The 15,006-nt window shown below is 35.6% G+C and overlaps 1 protein-coding gene across 5 annotated transcripts in view; it reads right to left on the reverse strand.

The window, feature by feature from the left end:
• The window catches only part of SGK3 (serum/glucocorticoid regulated kinase family member 3), a 34,774-nt gene extending 19,818 nt beyond the window's left edge, over nt 1-14,956 (reverse strand). The window contains exons 1-3 of one of the 5 annotated variants that reach the window (XM_087706990.1): nt 14,828-14,956; nt 13,887-13,959; nt 4,049-4,244 (exon numbers count right to left, since the gene is read on the reverse strand). In XM_087706990.1, coding sequence (XP_087563116.1) covers nt 4,049-4,126 — 78 coding nt within the window. In that variant the 5' untranslated portion in view covers nt 4,127-4,244; nt 13,887-13,959; nt 14,828-14,956. Of the gene's footprint in view, nt 1-670; nt 1,559-4,048; nt 4,245-13,886; nt 13,960-14,350; nt 14,608-14,827 lie in introns of those variants that run through there. The other 4 variants (XM_087706988.1, XM_087706992.1, XM_087706987.1 and 1 more) reach the window with 4 other exon arrangements.
• Between the last annotated feature and the right edge of the window lie 50 nt (nt 14,957-15,006).

Genomic DNA, 15,006 nt, shown 5'->3' on the forward strand with positions numbered 1-15,006 from the left:
GACATGTAGCTTAATTATACAAAGATAAATAGGGCAAGGGGAAAAAAGACAATCTCTTCCAAGCAAAATCACTACAACTGCTTCTCCCAATTACCTTAAAATTGTAATACTAAGAAAATTATCTGATTTACCCTAAAATCAGATATTTTGGCTATCTTAATATTTTTTTATTTCAGACAGATAAGAGCTGCAGTAAACAGAAAAACAATATGCTATTGCCATCATGCTCCTTCACCAAGCTATTCAGTTAAATACAGTGATAACAAGCACTGTTCCCTCTAAGTTGCGCGGCCACGGCCGTGGCAACAAAACACCACGCAGCAGTTTCCAACTGCCGCGCAATGGGCTTCTTGGGTCAACAGTGAATATCAGTTATCAAAAATGTAGGTAAAAAGTTAAGCAGGCAATAGGCAATTACAAAAAGGGAAGCCAACTTTCTGAATTCTGTTTCTTTGACAGTGATTTATAAATAGTAGACTAATGTTCTGAAAATGTGACCTAAATTTCTATATATTTTAAATAGTTGTAAAGCTATGCTGAAAAAGTTGTTCTCAAGGTATTGTGATAAATTCAATAAAAAGAAGGAAATTCTTGATGAACTTAAGGAGGAATGAGAGTATTGGATAGTAAATGGACAAATAAAATTACCAATCAAAGAGAATATTTGCACCTCAGGGTTGAAATGAGATGTTCTCTCTTCTTCTTTCCTCTTCCTCTCTTCTCTCTCTGTCTCTCTCATCCTCTTTCTCGTTGTCTCTCTTCTCTTTCTCTCTTTCTTTTCCATTCTTCTGTCACTTTTTCTCTCCTTCTCCCTTCTCTCTCCTCTTTGTCTCTTTCTGTCTCATCCTTTCTCTTTGTCTCACTTTCTCTCTCCTTCTTTCCCACTCTTCTGTCACTTTCTCTCTCGTTCTCTGTCTCTTTCTGTCTCTCTTCCCTCTTTTTTCTTCCTCTCTTCCTCTCTCCTACTCTTTTATCACTTTCTCTCTACCGCCCAACCTGTCCCCATACTTATCTTCGACTGATCATGTTTGCAATAATTTACCTTCTTTTCTAAATAGGCACAGTTCCCTTACCGGATCCCTCGCTCACTCAAACACACACACACACACAAACATGCACAAAACCATTTTTCTCCATTCCAATTCAGATCCTATAAATCAATTGCTCTGTGAAACATCTGTGAAAAAAATTCAGGAGCTCAGACATGAAAATGTGCCGCTCAAACACTATACTTTTCCGCACACACTGAAAAAAAATTAGAGGGAACATTGATAACAAGTGAGCATTATGTTGTCATGTTTACAACCTGAAATATTTACAAATTCTCTCAACAGACATTATCAAACTAATTTGTTCTATAAATGAAATTAAAAAGAAAAGCCAATGCCAAAATTACACACGAAAAACAGAAACCAGATCCAAACAAGTTATTGAAATGGGGTGGGGAAGGAAGAACAGGAAACAATTAAATGAACAGAGAAGCATAAAACACCAAGATTAACAAAGAAGGGGAAGAGTCTAATGTAATGTATTTGATTTAAAGGAATTTTTATTTATTTATTTCTGATTTTTAAATAAAGTCAATGCAGTAAATTTGATATGAAGGATAGAATATCAAAACGTTTAAAGCCAATATAAATATATGACAATATTTTTATGCTGAATTTGTTTATGTACCATGCCATATACATAATCATGAAGTCCTTATATGTCTTTGAATTATTCTAAATGTTAATAGATTTGACTGGACCCTACTTTATAGATACGGGAAGGCATAAAAGTAAATCTGAAGTTCTCAAGTTCATAAACTTTTCTGTTTGGCATGCCCACATGGAAACAGATCTAAATGACCTGGTTTAAAAAAAAATTACAATTTTTATTGAAAGTTTTAATTACAATAGTAAAAGCAAATACAAACTAATCTCAGAGAGGGGAGAAATAAAAAGAATAAAAAGTGCAAAGGAAGAAAAAAAAGAAAAAGAAATAGGAAACAAAAAATAGAGAAGTTATTTTTGATCCGCATGACAGTTATAAACTAACTTAATAGCTCTTTACACCCTATAAAGTTACAAACAAATATTTCTACTCATAATCCCCTATCTAGATACAAATCCATAAAATATCAACTGTTCAGTCCTAGTTTAAGCAAAAAGTCTTTAAAGGGTTAACAGAGTTTTATAGATACATGTCTTATTTTAAGATTGGTCAAACAAACTTTATATTCCTTCCTTTTATGTCTGGCAATCTTAATCTTTAATTCATTCAAATGTTGTCCTCGGATTTGATCTCACTTCAAAAATTTATTTTCCCATTTCAAAGGCCTTTTCAAGGCTTTAGCAATCCTCATGTGTAAATCTAATAAAAAATCATTACAGATAGTCCTTGACTTACAACCACTGGTTTAATGACCAAAATTACAACAGCAAAAAAGTGATTTACAACCAGTAACTTTTAACAGCACATAACATTGTCACAGCATCCTCATGGACAAGGAATCAAAATTCAGATTCTTGGCAACCACCATGTATTACAATGGTTTCAGTATCCTGGGATTATGTGACTACCATTTGCAATTTTTTCAGCCGGCTGCTAACAAGAAAAGTCAATGGGGGAAACCGGATTTGCTTAACAAGCACATTTCATTTAACAACTGCAGTGGTTAACTTAACAACTGCAGCAAAAAAGATTGTAAAATTTGGCAAAACTCATTTAACTGCCTTTCTTAACAATACAATTCTGGTTTCAATTGTGGTCATAAGTCAAACACTACCTGTATCAACATGATTCTCTTGATTTATCATTTTTATTTTTACTTTGATTTTCAAAAGTTTAGCCAACTTCTTTTATATATCCAGAAGGAAGTCTTTATCCAAGTCATTCTCTTGGCTTGTCATTTATGGTTTCACTTTAGCTTCCTTCTCTGTATTATAAACCACATATTTTTATTATCCAGTATTTCTGGTATTAATATTTCTGCATCAGGTCAAATTTGTTTCATATCTCTTATTGATATCTTTTGGACATAGTCTAACTATAGAAATAGATTTTGTATTGAGAACTGAATGTAAAGATAAAATCACAATGGACAAAGAACTTGAAAAAAATGGGAACTTTAATGTTATATATCCTGACAGCAGCAAGAATGCTGTACTCAATAGAAAAATACTTTAATGTCCACATGGATAATTGGCTGCAAAAGCAGAGATGGCTAAATTGACTGCTTTAATTAAAGAAAAGAGTACAAATAACTTTGTTTTTATTTGGAAATCACTTATGGAATTGGTGCTTGAGATGGAAAACAATGAAACTTAGATTTGGGGTTTTACTAATTAGATATATTGTTACAGAAATGGTTAGTATATATTACTATGTAAAAGTAAAAAAGTTAAGTTGTTATGTCATTAACTTATTCTACCTTGCTAAAAAAAAGTTGGAAGTCAACCCTTTTCTTTTTTGTCTCTCCTTTTACCCTATACTTTCCCTCTTTCCTTCTTCGTCCCTTACTTTTCCATTTTATTATTTTCATTTTTTTCTTTGTATTATTTTGATAAACTAATAAAAATTTGAAGTGTTATACTGTAATTATTTCTAAATCATCACCATTATCATTAGGGGAGGTAGCTGGCACAATTCATAGTACCCCCTTTCCTGTTCTGTACAGTTGTGGTTGGTCACAAGATAATTAAAGGTTGGACAGCGCCTTGGAGTCAGGAGGTGGGTTTCCTGCTAGTAAGAATGTAGCTGGATCCCCAAGCTATATGGAGCTTCAAAAATGCAGGTTAAAACCAAACCTTGCAATATATGCTGCATCACAGTTGATTCAGAAGTGAATAATCTCGGCTGCCTAAGGAAGAATAGCATAGGATTATAGGAATAAATAGCTGATTTGGAATTGAAGCCAAAGCCGCCTGTAGCAGGACCTTGAGACAAATGGTTAAATTAAGCATGTCTGCTCTCATTGGTGTAGCATTGAAGTCTTCTCAAACTGAGCAAGGAAGAGAATATGAAATTAACTGTACAATGAAGCACTTTCTGTTTCTACACTTACAGTGAATCTTTTTTTCTTCACTCTGTGTTCATCAGAGCTGGGAATGCTAACACTTGGACAGCTTTCCTTCAGATCCATTTTATGTTGCTTTCGAGCAAAAGCTCAAGACCACCACACCAGGACGTAGAAAGTATCATCAGCATTGACTTAAAACACATAGTCGTTCTTGTGTAAACTTAGGTTCCATCATGAAAACCTTAAATAAAATGAAATGTTAGAAAGTAGCAATAAGAAGTGATGTGGTTCATAAAATCTGATTTCCCCTTTTAAAAATTCACTCCCAGCCCACATTTCTACAAAGTGAATTTGGAACAAGAGTATTCGTGTTTTTTTTTAAAGGGCTTGGAGATTATGCATGCAGACACAAGAAGCATATTTTTAATATTTGAATATACATTCTATAGAAGATATGTAGAACTCTGAACTATTTCTGTCACTACATGTATGTAAACTGCAATATGAAATAATTATGCATTTTATTTGCTCTACTAGCTCCTGACAAATCTCACAAACGCTATTGAAAGAATAACATATAGTCACATGTTGTCACATCATAGCAAGTAACAGAATAATGAAGGTGGATTTTTATGATTGAGGTTTTATGGTCAAGCAATAAATATAATCTCACTAACATAATTGCAAAATGATAAATGTAGAATTATATTTATGTTATTTCTTCTCTTATCCGTTCTTTCCCACATAGCCCAATATCTTTAATTTAGAGAAAGGTTACTAAGACTGCATATTTTCCAATGTAAATAGGACAAGATATGACAAGTACCACCTTGCAGTGATATCACTGCATAAATGTTTATATAATTATGCTGGGACATAGAGTGGGCTTTTCATAATGATGTCACTGTGCATCCTCAGATGCTGTGAAAACACATCTTGTTCCTTATTCTGCTGGCAAAAAAAATGCCAACCAACCAAGCTGAGTTGTTTTCTACCATTAATGAAAGGAGATTGGCTGCAGCCTGCTACTACTACCAGCCTATACTTTTTTGCGACATTCTTAAGATAGTAATTCAAAATAATAGTTGGATTTGTGTATAACACTATACCATGAGCATAGTTTATAAACCACCATGGCTGGGCTTGGCTAACACAATAGCCCCAAATAAACCACACTATGGTTTACTGTAACATGTAAACCAGAACAGTCTTTTCAGAATAGTTAATTTCTGCCTAATATAAAATATGATATGTTGCCTTAAAACAGCCTGGGATTTTCCTTTGAAAAGCTAAATACTAATTAATTCTCTTCTTATCAATAATCCCCAATGCATAGACTCGTAATGTATGCACAGATCAAAAGAAAACATGGCAAATGTAAAAAACTGCTACAGCTTTAAGCTGCTAATTTAAAATATGGAGCTTGCTGAGGGTATACTAATGAACATAAAATGTAAAACTTGGCTTCTGAATTACAATATTTATGCAACCTGGCTTGTGACTGTGACTCAGAGTTAGATCTGCTCAGAGGCTTTCAAATGCACCCAGAACCTTAGATTTTGGAGATTATGTTCAAACAAGTTGAAATAAATAAATAAATAACCTAATTTATAAGATTTATAGGGTCTTTGTTTTATCCCAGGAGTAAATTTATTTTTGACAAACACAAGCTATTGTTCTAAATACAAGTAATAATCCTCCTGCATTTAAAATTTAAGCATCAAATGATAAGTATCAAATAATGGCCCAAGAAATACATTTGATGATTCTGGCAGATTAAAAAGACAAAAAAAAAAGAAAAATAAACAGTTCAGGGAAAGAAAATGATATTAAGAAATTCATTTCTTTATGCAGCCAAATTTCCAACTTGCAAAGAGCAAAACCAAGCAAATAATTCAAAAATGAATTATTTCCAATCTATAAAGAATAGGCGTACAGTCTGGTATGTAATTATAATATTCTCATACAAAAATACATTGACAGCTACAGCAGAAAAGAAGTTTCAGTTTGCCCAGCCTTGAATGTAAAAAAAAAATGGAACTTGGCACAAAGAACATGGAACAATTCAATTTCAGGATTACACAGGTTGAAATCACATACAATTATATACCTATGTATTTATTTTTGTGCATGCTATTAATATAAAAAGCAAAAGAGAGTAAAAGTATTTAAACCCATGTGCTATTTTCTTCCCATGTTACAGGACAGACGTGATTTAAACAGATGCCTAGACTGTTTTCTCTTATAAATATTTCAAATATAAGCTATCAAATTAAATCATGAATCTGTCCTGCAAATAATAATATGCCTTGCCTAGACACCCTGGTTGGACAGAAATAGACACATGGAAATAAACATAAAAGATCCAAATAAAAACATTCCATGCTTTAAGAATGATCCACAAAAAACTTTCTCATGTCCCTAGTAAACAGCTTCTTGAAAATAGGTGCATCTTTAGGAAGTTTATTCTGCACATGAAAGCAATTAAAATAAAATACTTAAGAGAGGGTCCAGTTCTTGCAATTTGGATCAATGGAAGAAGCCAGGCAGAATAATATAGACTGGCAAAAGCGGTCTCTAATAATTGCTTTCCCAGCTTCATGTTAATATAATGTTAAGGATGAGGCAAATTTTACTTGTGTTTCCCACCTCATTGAACTCTATAGATTTATATCATTCTTTCCAAACAAAACTACTTCAAGATTTCAGAGTCAGTTGGGGAATAGCCTAAATAATATGAAACATGAAATATAAATAAATAAACTTAATGATATCACTGACCATCTTACAATGCTCCAACAATTTCTTTTCAAATAGATTTTACTGTAAATGTAGTGTTATATCAGCACCGGCACCTGCTTTTTGGTGTCCAAGGATAACAATATATTTGGAAACAAGATTAGAAAGAGTTGTTCAGGAGAGGTAGCTGTTGCAACGAGCAGCTTTCTTCCACTCTTAGGAATACAAGTACACCACTGTTTTCACCCACACATAGAATAATTCTGGGATTCATAGTCATGCTAGCCTAAACCTTGGACTAAAGACAGGCTTTGTTTTCAAATACAGTGGTATTTGGCAATAAATGAAGGCATGGACATGAAATATCCTAGTCATCTAACATGACAACATCCCCCAAACGATTGAAATTAAGGACATTTCTTTCTCAATACAAGCTCACCTATAATTGAAATGCAATATAAACTTTGGTTCAAGTTGTTTTTTTCTTTGCTGTTTCTGGCAAGAAACGAGGAAGTGTTATGTATACACGTGTGTCTTTAAACGTACGTACGGTATACATCTATAGCAGTGTTTTTCAACCACTGTGCCGCGGCACACTAGTGTGCTGTGACATAGTGTAAGGTGTGCCGTTGGAAAAACACTTTATATATAGTCAATATAGGCACAGAGTTAATTTTTTTAACATTTTCTAATGGTGGTGTGCCTCGTGATTTTTTTCATGAAAAAAGTGTGCCTTTGCACAAAAAAGATTGAAAAACACTGATCTATAGTGTAAGTGTATGGGAAAGAGAATAGCTGAAATTTGCAGATAAGAATTCAGTTTATAAGTGTGATATGTTGTTTACAGACAACTAGCTTGAATTAATCACTTTCTCTTTCTCCCAACTTTCCTAATGGCAGGTGAACTTTCTGAAAAAGTTACCCTTTTAAAATGGCAAGGTGGAGAAAAATGGCTTTGGACCAGATTTTTGTCTGTCCATCTATATTTTTCCTTGTGAATACTTGTTAAATTTAAGGTTATCTTCCTTTTGGGGAAAGAAACCACCATAACCACCACATGGAATTTAAAACTAAGACTGTTGTATAAAACATTTCAGTCTTGATGCGTCTCGGAATAGAACTATCATTCTAATTATTGACGCTCAGTTTCGTCGTCATTCATCCCTGTGGAGTCCTTTAAGATCTGCTTCAGCTATGGAGATACAAAGCAGCAACATCAAGCCACCTTCAGATACCAAGCATTACAAATTAGTATCTCTGTGGGGATTTGTTTTATCTTGACTTCTTGGGGTGAGTCAGCAGTCTAATCCATTCAATGAATTCTAATGATTTGAATCAAACTCCTACTTTATAAATGAATTTGGGTTTCAAAATCAGCAACACCAGTTGCACACATTAAGGTGACTGTAAATTAACCCACTGAATGTTATTACATATTTTTCAACTGCATGAAGAATTCTGAGAACAAGACAAAAGCTTGTTCACCTCCAGAGTTGTTCTCCAGAGTTGTTCTCAGTTCCTGACATGTTTGGGACATTGCCTCCAAAACAATTATCTGAACAAAAGAAAGAAAGTTACAACAACAGAAAAACATTGCAACACATGTGAGACAAATTCTTCAGTTGTATGATATGGTCCCTAAAAGATTTCTTTGGTTAGTTCTTCATGTACTAAAAATCTTTCTGTTTGCATGTAATAATACTAAGTTTCCTTTTATAATGCAAGAATGTTTAATGCTATTTTTCAAGGGTCTTTTGTCTAACTCCTGTCACTTCTTTGTTTTCAATGCTGTTTCACTTCCCAGAAATGTCAAAACCACCCTTTAAAAAGAAGCAAAATGTTGCAATTATCTCTGGCCATATCATGAATTGAGCAAGATTGTACAAAATCTGAACTCTTACAGTATTTCTCTCACTCCTATATGTCAGTTCTCTTTTAGAGCTCAAACCTGATGATAAATAAGCTTCACCATATTTAGTAGAATATATTTCAAAGACAGCATTCAGAATACTTATAATCCATTTTATGATTAGCCATAGAATCAAAATAACTTTACTCATAAATAATCTTACGTTAGTAATTACTTCATAGGTTTTTTTAAGAGAGAATGAACCCACAAGCAACAAAACTGCAAAACATTTAATACTTTAAAAATTCAGTACTAATGGCAATAATCTCCACTTTACAATTTAATTGTAAATACCCATATCCAATCTTTTGTATCTATTTCATTACATCTTGATAAACTATATAGAAAAGTACAGTGACTGTTTTATGATAAAGTTGAATCACAGCTCAAATAACCATTAACAATGAAATTTTTTACTATCAAAACACAATTGATCACATTAAGATGGCACCTTAGATTTCTTTAGGTCCTAGGAGTCATGTAATATTATATAACAGAATAGTAACTTCAATGTAACAGGAGAGATTAAGATTTCTCAATTTATTTCAGTCTACTTCTATTTTATATGTGGTGAATGTTTCTCAGTGATCTTTTATTTTTTTAAAAAGAATGAAATGTAGTTTTTGACTTTCTGAAATATTTGGTTCTAAGAACTGTGTCACTACCGTGTTTTCCCGAAAATACAACATGCCCTGAAATTAAAGCCTTGCCACATTTTTCGGGTGGGCAAAAATATAAGCCCCTCCCTGAAAATAAGCCCCCCAGACAACCCCCCCTCCGGCGAGGCAGAGCACCACTCACCAACCTAGCGGTATCCCGAAGGTGCCAAGCCACGGGAGCCAGGGCCCAGAAGAAAGGCACCTTCAGAATGCTAGGTTGGAGAGTTGCGTTCTCTTCGCTGGAGGGGGGAGTTGCCAGGCGGTTGCTCCCTTGTGAGTGGGTTCCCAAAGAGCCGGGCACAGCCTCAGGCGCGAAGCAGCCATGACGTGACTATGCTCATGAGCAGCCACCTGGCAAACCCCCTCTCCAGCCGGGCAGAGCACACTTCACTGACCTAGGGAGTATCCTTAAGGCGTAAGCCATGTGGTGCTCTGCCTGCTCCCCAGCTCCCATGGCTTGGCACATTCGGGATACCCCTAGGTCAGTGCATGGAGCTGTAACTGACTGGAGAGGGGGGTTGCACGAGCGCCTGCTCCGCTCCCAGCTCTCATGCCTCCCAGCCTCACCATGCCCTAGGCCAGCTGTCCTTGCAGCGGCTGCTGAGCTCGGAGCAAAACTTCTTGTCCGGCTGCCCATAACCATAGAAAACACTCCTAGAGCAGCCACTGCTGGAAGAATCGGAAGCCAAATTCCGGAGTTTGGAAAATATCCACCGGCATGTGATTTATTGAGCTTTTTGACTCCTGGTAGGTTTTGTGGCTCCCGTTTTTTTCTTTTCTGTGGAAAACGGATCCAAATGGCTCTTTTGAGTGTTTAAGGTTGCTAACCCCTGCGCTAGATTTACTAATCTTTAAAAAATCACACGCAGACACGCCCCTTTCCCATTTTATTTTTTATAACAACAAAACATATTTTGTACTTCCCAGAAAATCACTAGTCAGTTACATGTTGTCCTTTGGAAGGTAATAGGAGGTAAAGTCTTTGTTTACTCCTAGGGGAACTGAAAGATTGCCTCATCCTCCAAGAATGGAGCAGAAATAATTCACTACATAATAACCTCTTGAGGTAACTTCATTCTCCTACAGCCCACTCCTGTGCACAGTGAGTTGCATCCTAGATTACTCAGATGTAGCTACTGCTGGCTCTGTAGATTTGAGCATTTATGAAATATATATAATACATATGAATGAATTGACAAAAGTCATGTACATCATTTGTGCAGAACTCCAGAATCATTAATTGTCACATTTAAGTATTCGGGTAGTAAAGGAAAGAACATGGTAAATTTGTTGGAGGACATGTAAAAATACATCTCTAGAATAATATCATATTTATACAATACATGCCAATATTAGCCATTTAAAAGTACATTTAAATTTAAAAATCAATGAAAGACAAATGTAAAGTGTGATTTTATGAACATGCTGTTGTTCGAGAGGTGCATTTTTACATGGTATTGTTTTAGAGATCTATTTTAAATAGTCAGTTTGGTATAGTGGTTAAGGCACCATGCTAAAAACTGGGAGACTATGAGTTCTAATCCTGCACTAGGCACGAAGTCAACTGAATGACTTTGGGCCAGTCATTCTTTCTCAACCTTAAGAAACAAACAATGGCAAACTACTTCTAAAATCTTGCCAAGAAAACTGCAAAGACAAGTCCAGGTTGTTACCAGGAGTCAACAATTATTTGAAGGTGCACCCACACAAAATCACCCAAAATTACTCTCCAATTTTATTACTGTATGCAATTGAAGAACATATATTTTTCTTTTTCCTTTAACAATTCTTTTTTCTAGAAGTCTTTGAAACTGAGAATATTTTATTATCATATTAACATTTTTATGTATTATTTTTAGATTTACTTGGTGGGAGAATATGATCAGCTAAAAATCTACCATGTTTCACTGCATTTCTGTTTTCTACCTAACAAGTCTCACATGTCCTTTGTTACCTATACTTTTTAGCACAGATTGAGGTAATTTTTTTAGCATAGACTGAGGTAATTTTTGAATTGCATATTATTCAGAAATAGAAAACCCCTCCATAAATGACTATCAATACTAGGTGCAACCTGAAAGCATCGTAACATGTAGCTTATTAAAAATCTCTGTTGTGTTTACTTATTGTTCATAATTCCATATAGGTTTATTCAAAAGTAAAATCTATAGCTTTCTGTAATGGTTAGTTTCCTCACTAACCATTTAGTGAGATTTAAGACACAGGTATTATATATAGGCATCTAGCTGCAAGCTTTTCTGTTACCAGTGAAGAGGTTTGCCTCCCTGCCACATCAAAGAAAGTCTCAATCCTAAATTGGTTCTAAATGATAAATACTTCAGTTGCTGAGATTCTTTTATTTCCTGTCTCCCATTCTTTCTGCCTCTTTCTCCAGTCTAGTAGGAAATGCACATTCTGGAACCATTCTATTAAACAATGCCATCTTCTTGGAGCCTTGCCTTCTCTGTGGTTGTGCATCCTTGAAACACCATCCCTCCAGAGATCTGATGGACCTGTTAGCCTTTTATAAGGCTTTGTAGATTTGGTTTTGTCTTGGGCCAGGTTATTAGGCAGACTCTGCTGGTAATGCAGCTTGCTTTGGAGACTTTTATTTTAACTAGAGCATCATGGGTTACATGTTGTTGTAGTTTTATTCTTCCTATGTCACCCAATTCTTTTCATCTCAATTCATCCTGTAAAGGATGATTTTGTGACAATGTTGCTTGAAAATAATTACTTACAATCTGAAGAAGCTGCTAAAGAGCTGATACCATTATGGGTCTTATTGCACATTTATCTTAGACAGTCTTAGAGCTACACTATACAGATGGTCCAATGTCATAATATCTCATTCAGTGACTGTTTGAACTTCTAAGGCCCTGAATTAAGTGGTACTGAGGAAACCAGATTTATTTAATAATCATGTTACTAACTTAACAACTGCAGTGGCACATTTAAAAACGGTGGCATGAAAGATCATAAAGTGAGGCAAAATTCACTTAACTGTCTTGCTTAGCAACATAAATTTTGGACTCAATTGTGATAATCAATCAAGGTACCCATAATGTTGCATTTTACTATCATGTCATTTAGCAACTAGTCACAATTGCTATTGTGATCTGTAAACTCATCGTTTACTGCTATATCATTGACTCCTTTTTTTTACACTTGCCTTTTTTAGTTGATGAAAAGTTGTAAAAATGTGAAGGCTTGTTCATTACTCATTACAGTTTTGTTTATTTAACTACATACCATTATCTTCATTTATTAGTTATAGTGTATTTCTGATTACACTTAACCTTTCTAGACAATGAAATTCTGGATAAATTGTGGATTGGCTAATTTCCCTTAGTGAAACTCATCAGTTCCTCTCCCTCCCAATTACTGGACATAGTTTTTCTTTTCCTATTCCCTGCAATGATCCAACCCATTAAACATTTTCCTGAGATATCACTACAGTAGTTCAATGTGCAACAGAGTGATCATATCTTGGCAACTTTACACCCTTTCCCCACTGTAGCAATTGTTTAGATATTTAGGATAAAAGATACAATGAATTAAAAATGGATCACGGTGGGGCATTGATTGGATACCAGTTTTTGTAGAATTTGATTGGTCAGCTATGGATTTCTCAGCATTTTAAACCTGGCAGCAATGATATTGACTGTGAGTTACTTTCACTGTTTTTGAAGGACTGGAGAGTGATAAAATTAGCATTAAATTGTTCTTAAAAGCTGTAATTATATATTAATCTACAGCTGCCACAACTTCAACATTAATTCAAAAAGAGCTCAGCAGAAATATAAACATTTTGCTTCTGAATACTTTAGCTTGATATGACAAACACAGTCAGTGAGAAATAGGAGATACTTTATTACGTCTCTAAAGAAAACAACAACCCAAAATTATGGACATCTAATTTAAGACCTGCATAAAACAATACTCCAACAGTATGTTTCCTATGGATTCCCAATTACAAATCTCTTTTAAAATATGTCTTAAGAAACTTCTCTCTGTATCTGCTACTTTACTAACTGCATAATTATCACTGGAAATATTTCAGAAAATCTATTGTAAAAAAATAAAACAAAATCACGAGTAGCTTCTGCACTATTGATTTTAATGTTACATTATGTAAATAGACTGTCTCAAAAGTCAAAATATACCCAAGAATAATTTTAAACACACAAGAAGTTCAAAACTTATAATCAGTAATATAATCTTGTATTTATACTTCAGAGGAAAGTTGGTTTCTTTTTGAATTCTCTTTCTTGATCCCATATATTAATTTGTTTCTAAGAACTGTCAAAAAAGAACCTATATAAAAAGGGTAAATCTCCCTCAAGCATAATTTTATCTGGCAATTGATTAAAAAGCATAAATGTGGAAATAGATTTACAAAATAATTTTCAATACTTTTCTGTACTGTATATATTTTTTCTTACTTAAACCAAATTTCTTTATGCTGGTGCAATAGTGTAATATTGACAAAGACAAATATGTTTCCTTCTGCTACAATATCCCAGTTAAAGTCTGTCAGACTTGTTATGACAGATCTTCTCTTTTTTTTTCTTACCTTGGCAACTTTTCAAAATCCATTTTGTAGTATCCTTTTTTAAAAAGAAATAGTTCTTTATACAGAGCCCCAGCTGAAAGAAAAGAAGGGATAAGAAAAATAAACACTAGGAAAATGTAGGGTCGAATATATACTTAAGTGGGTTTTTAGGTTCAGTAAAGAATCAAACACCTCGCATCACTAACTGCTGAGACTTGTTTAGCAGTAAAAAGAAAAAAGAATCACTCGGCATTTACACAGACTTCTACTTCAACCAACAGAATTACCTTACCGGCGTGCGGGAAATGTTGAACAATTCAAAGCGAAAATTAAAACAACTCGGTCCTAAGTGAATGGGATTCTTTTTACTTGCTTCCTCAAAAGCAAGCAAATGGGGTGGGGGTGGGGGGTTGCGAGACCTGCATGTAACTCAGTTGCGACCTAACTTCTTTCCTCTTTCCCAGCCCAAAGGCACGCTGGCTTACCGCAAGAGACTTGTAGCTTTTTCAAGCTGACATCGCTCTCGCTTCCTTCTTCCGATTTTTTTTTTAATTTTATTTTACTGCGCGCGACTGGCCGCTTGGGGCTATTTCTCTACTGACGTGGTTAACCCGAGAGGGCGCGCCTCAAATACAAACCGCCCGACGCGAGTCCGGCTGCTTCTCGGCTTCCCGACCCCCACGCACAGGCGTTCCTCCCCCAACACGCGGTCGTCAGATAACCGCCGTAACCCGGGGCGCCGTCCCTTAGCTAGTTTGTAGGAGAGACGCGCCCAATCTCTCCCTAGCCCCGTCCCTGCGCAGGGTGGAGCCTTGCTTTCTCCACCCTTTGGAGTAGTGGGGGGGGGGTGAGTGGGCGGGTGTCGATTTTGACCAGCCGCCGAAGCTTTCGCTCACCGCGGTTTCTGGTCAGCGCGGGACAAAAAAAAAAAAGACCAGAAAAATCCTGCCCTGCTTACCAACCTCTCTCTCCTTGCACCGGACCGGGAGGCGGCTGCAGCTGCTGCTGTGGCAGCGGCGGCTGCTTCTCCGGCTGCTGTGGGAACAACAGCCAGAGACGCCATGAGGTTTCTTTCTCCCAGTACAACAGCCGCGCCAGGGTCACTTGAGGACGCGTTCCAACGTTGGATTCATGTGACTTT

This window comes from Thamnophis sirtalis, unplaced genomic scaffold, assembly GCF_051295495.1.
Source record: "Thamnophis sirtalis isolate CommonGarterSnake01/CBP01778 unplaced genomic scaffold, rThaSir2_p1.2 scaffold_2, whole genome shotgun sequence".
Lineage (NCBI taxonomy): Eukaryota > Metazoa > Chordata > Lepidosauria > Squamata > Natricidae > Thamnophis > Thamnophis sirtalis.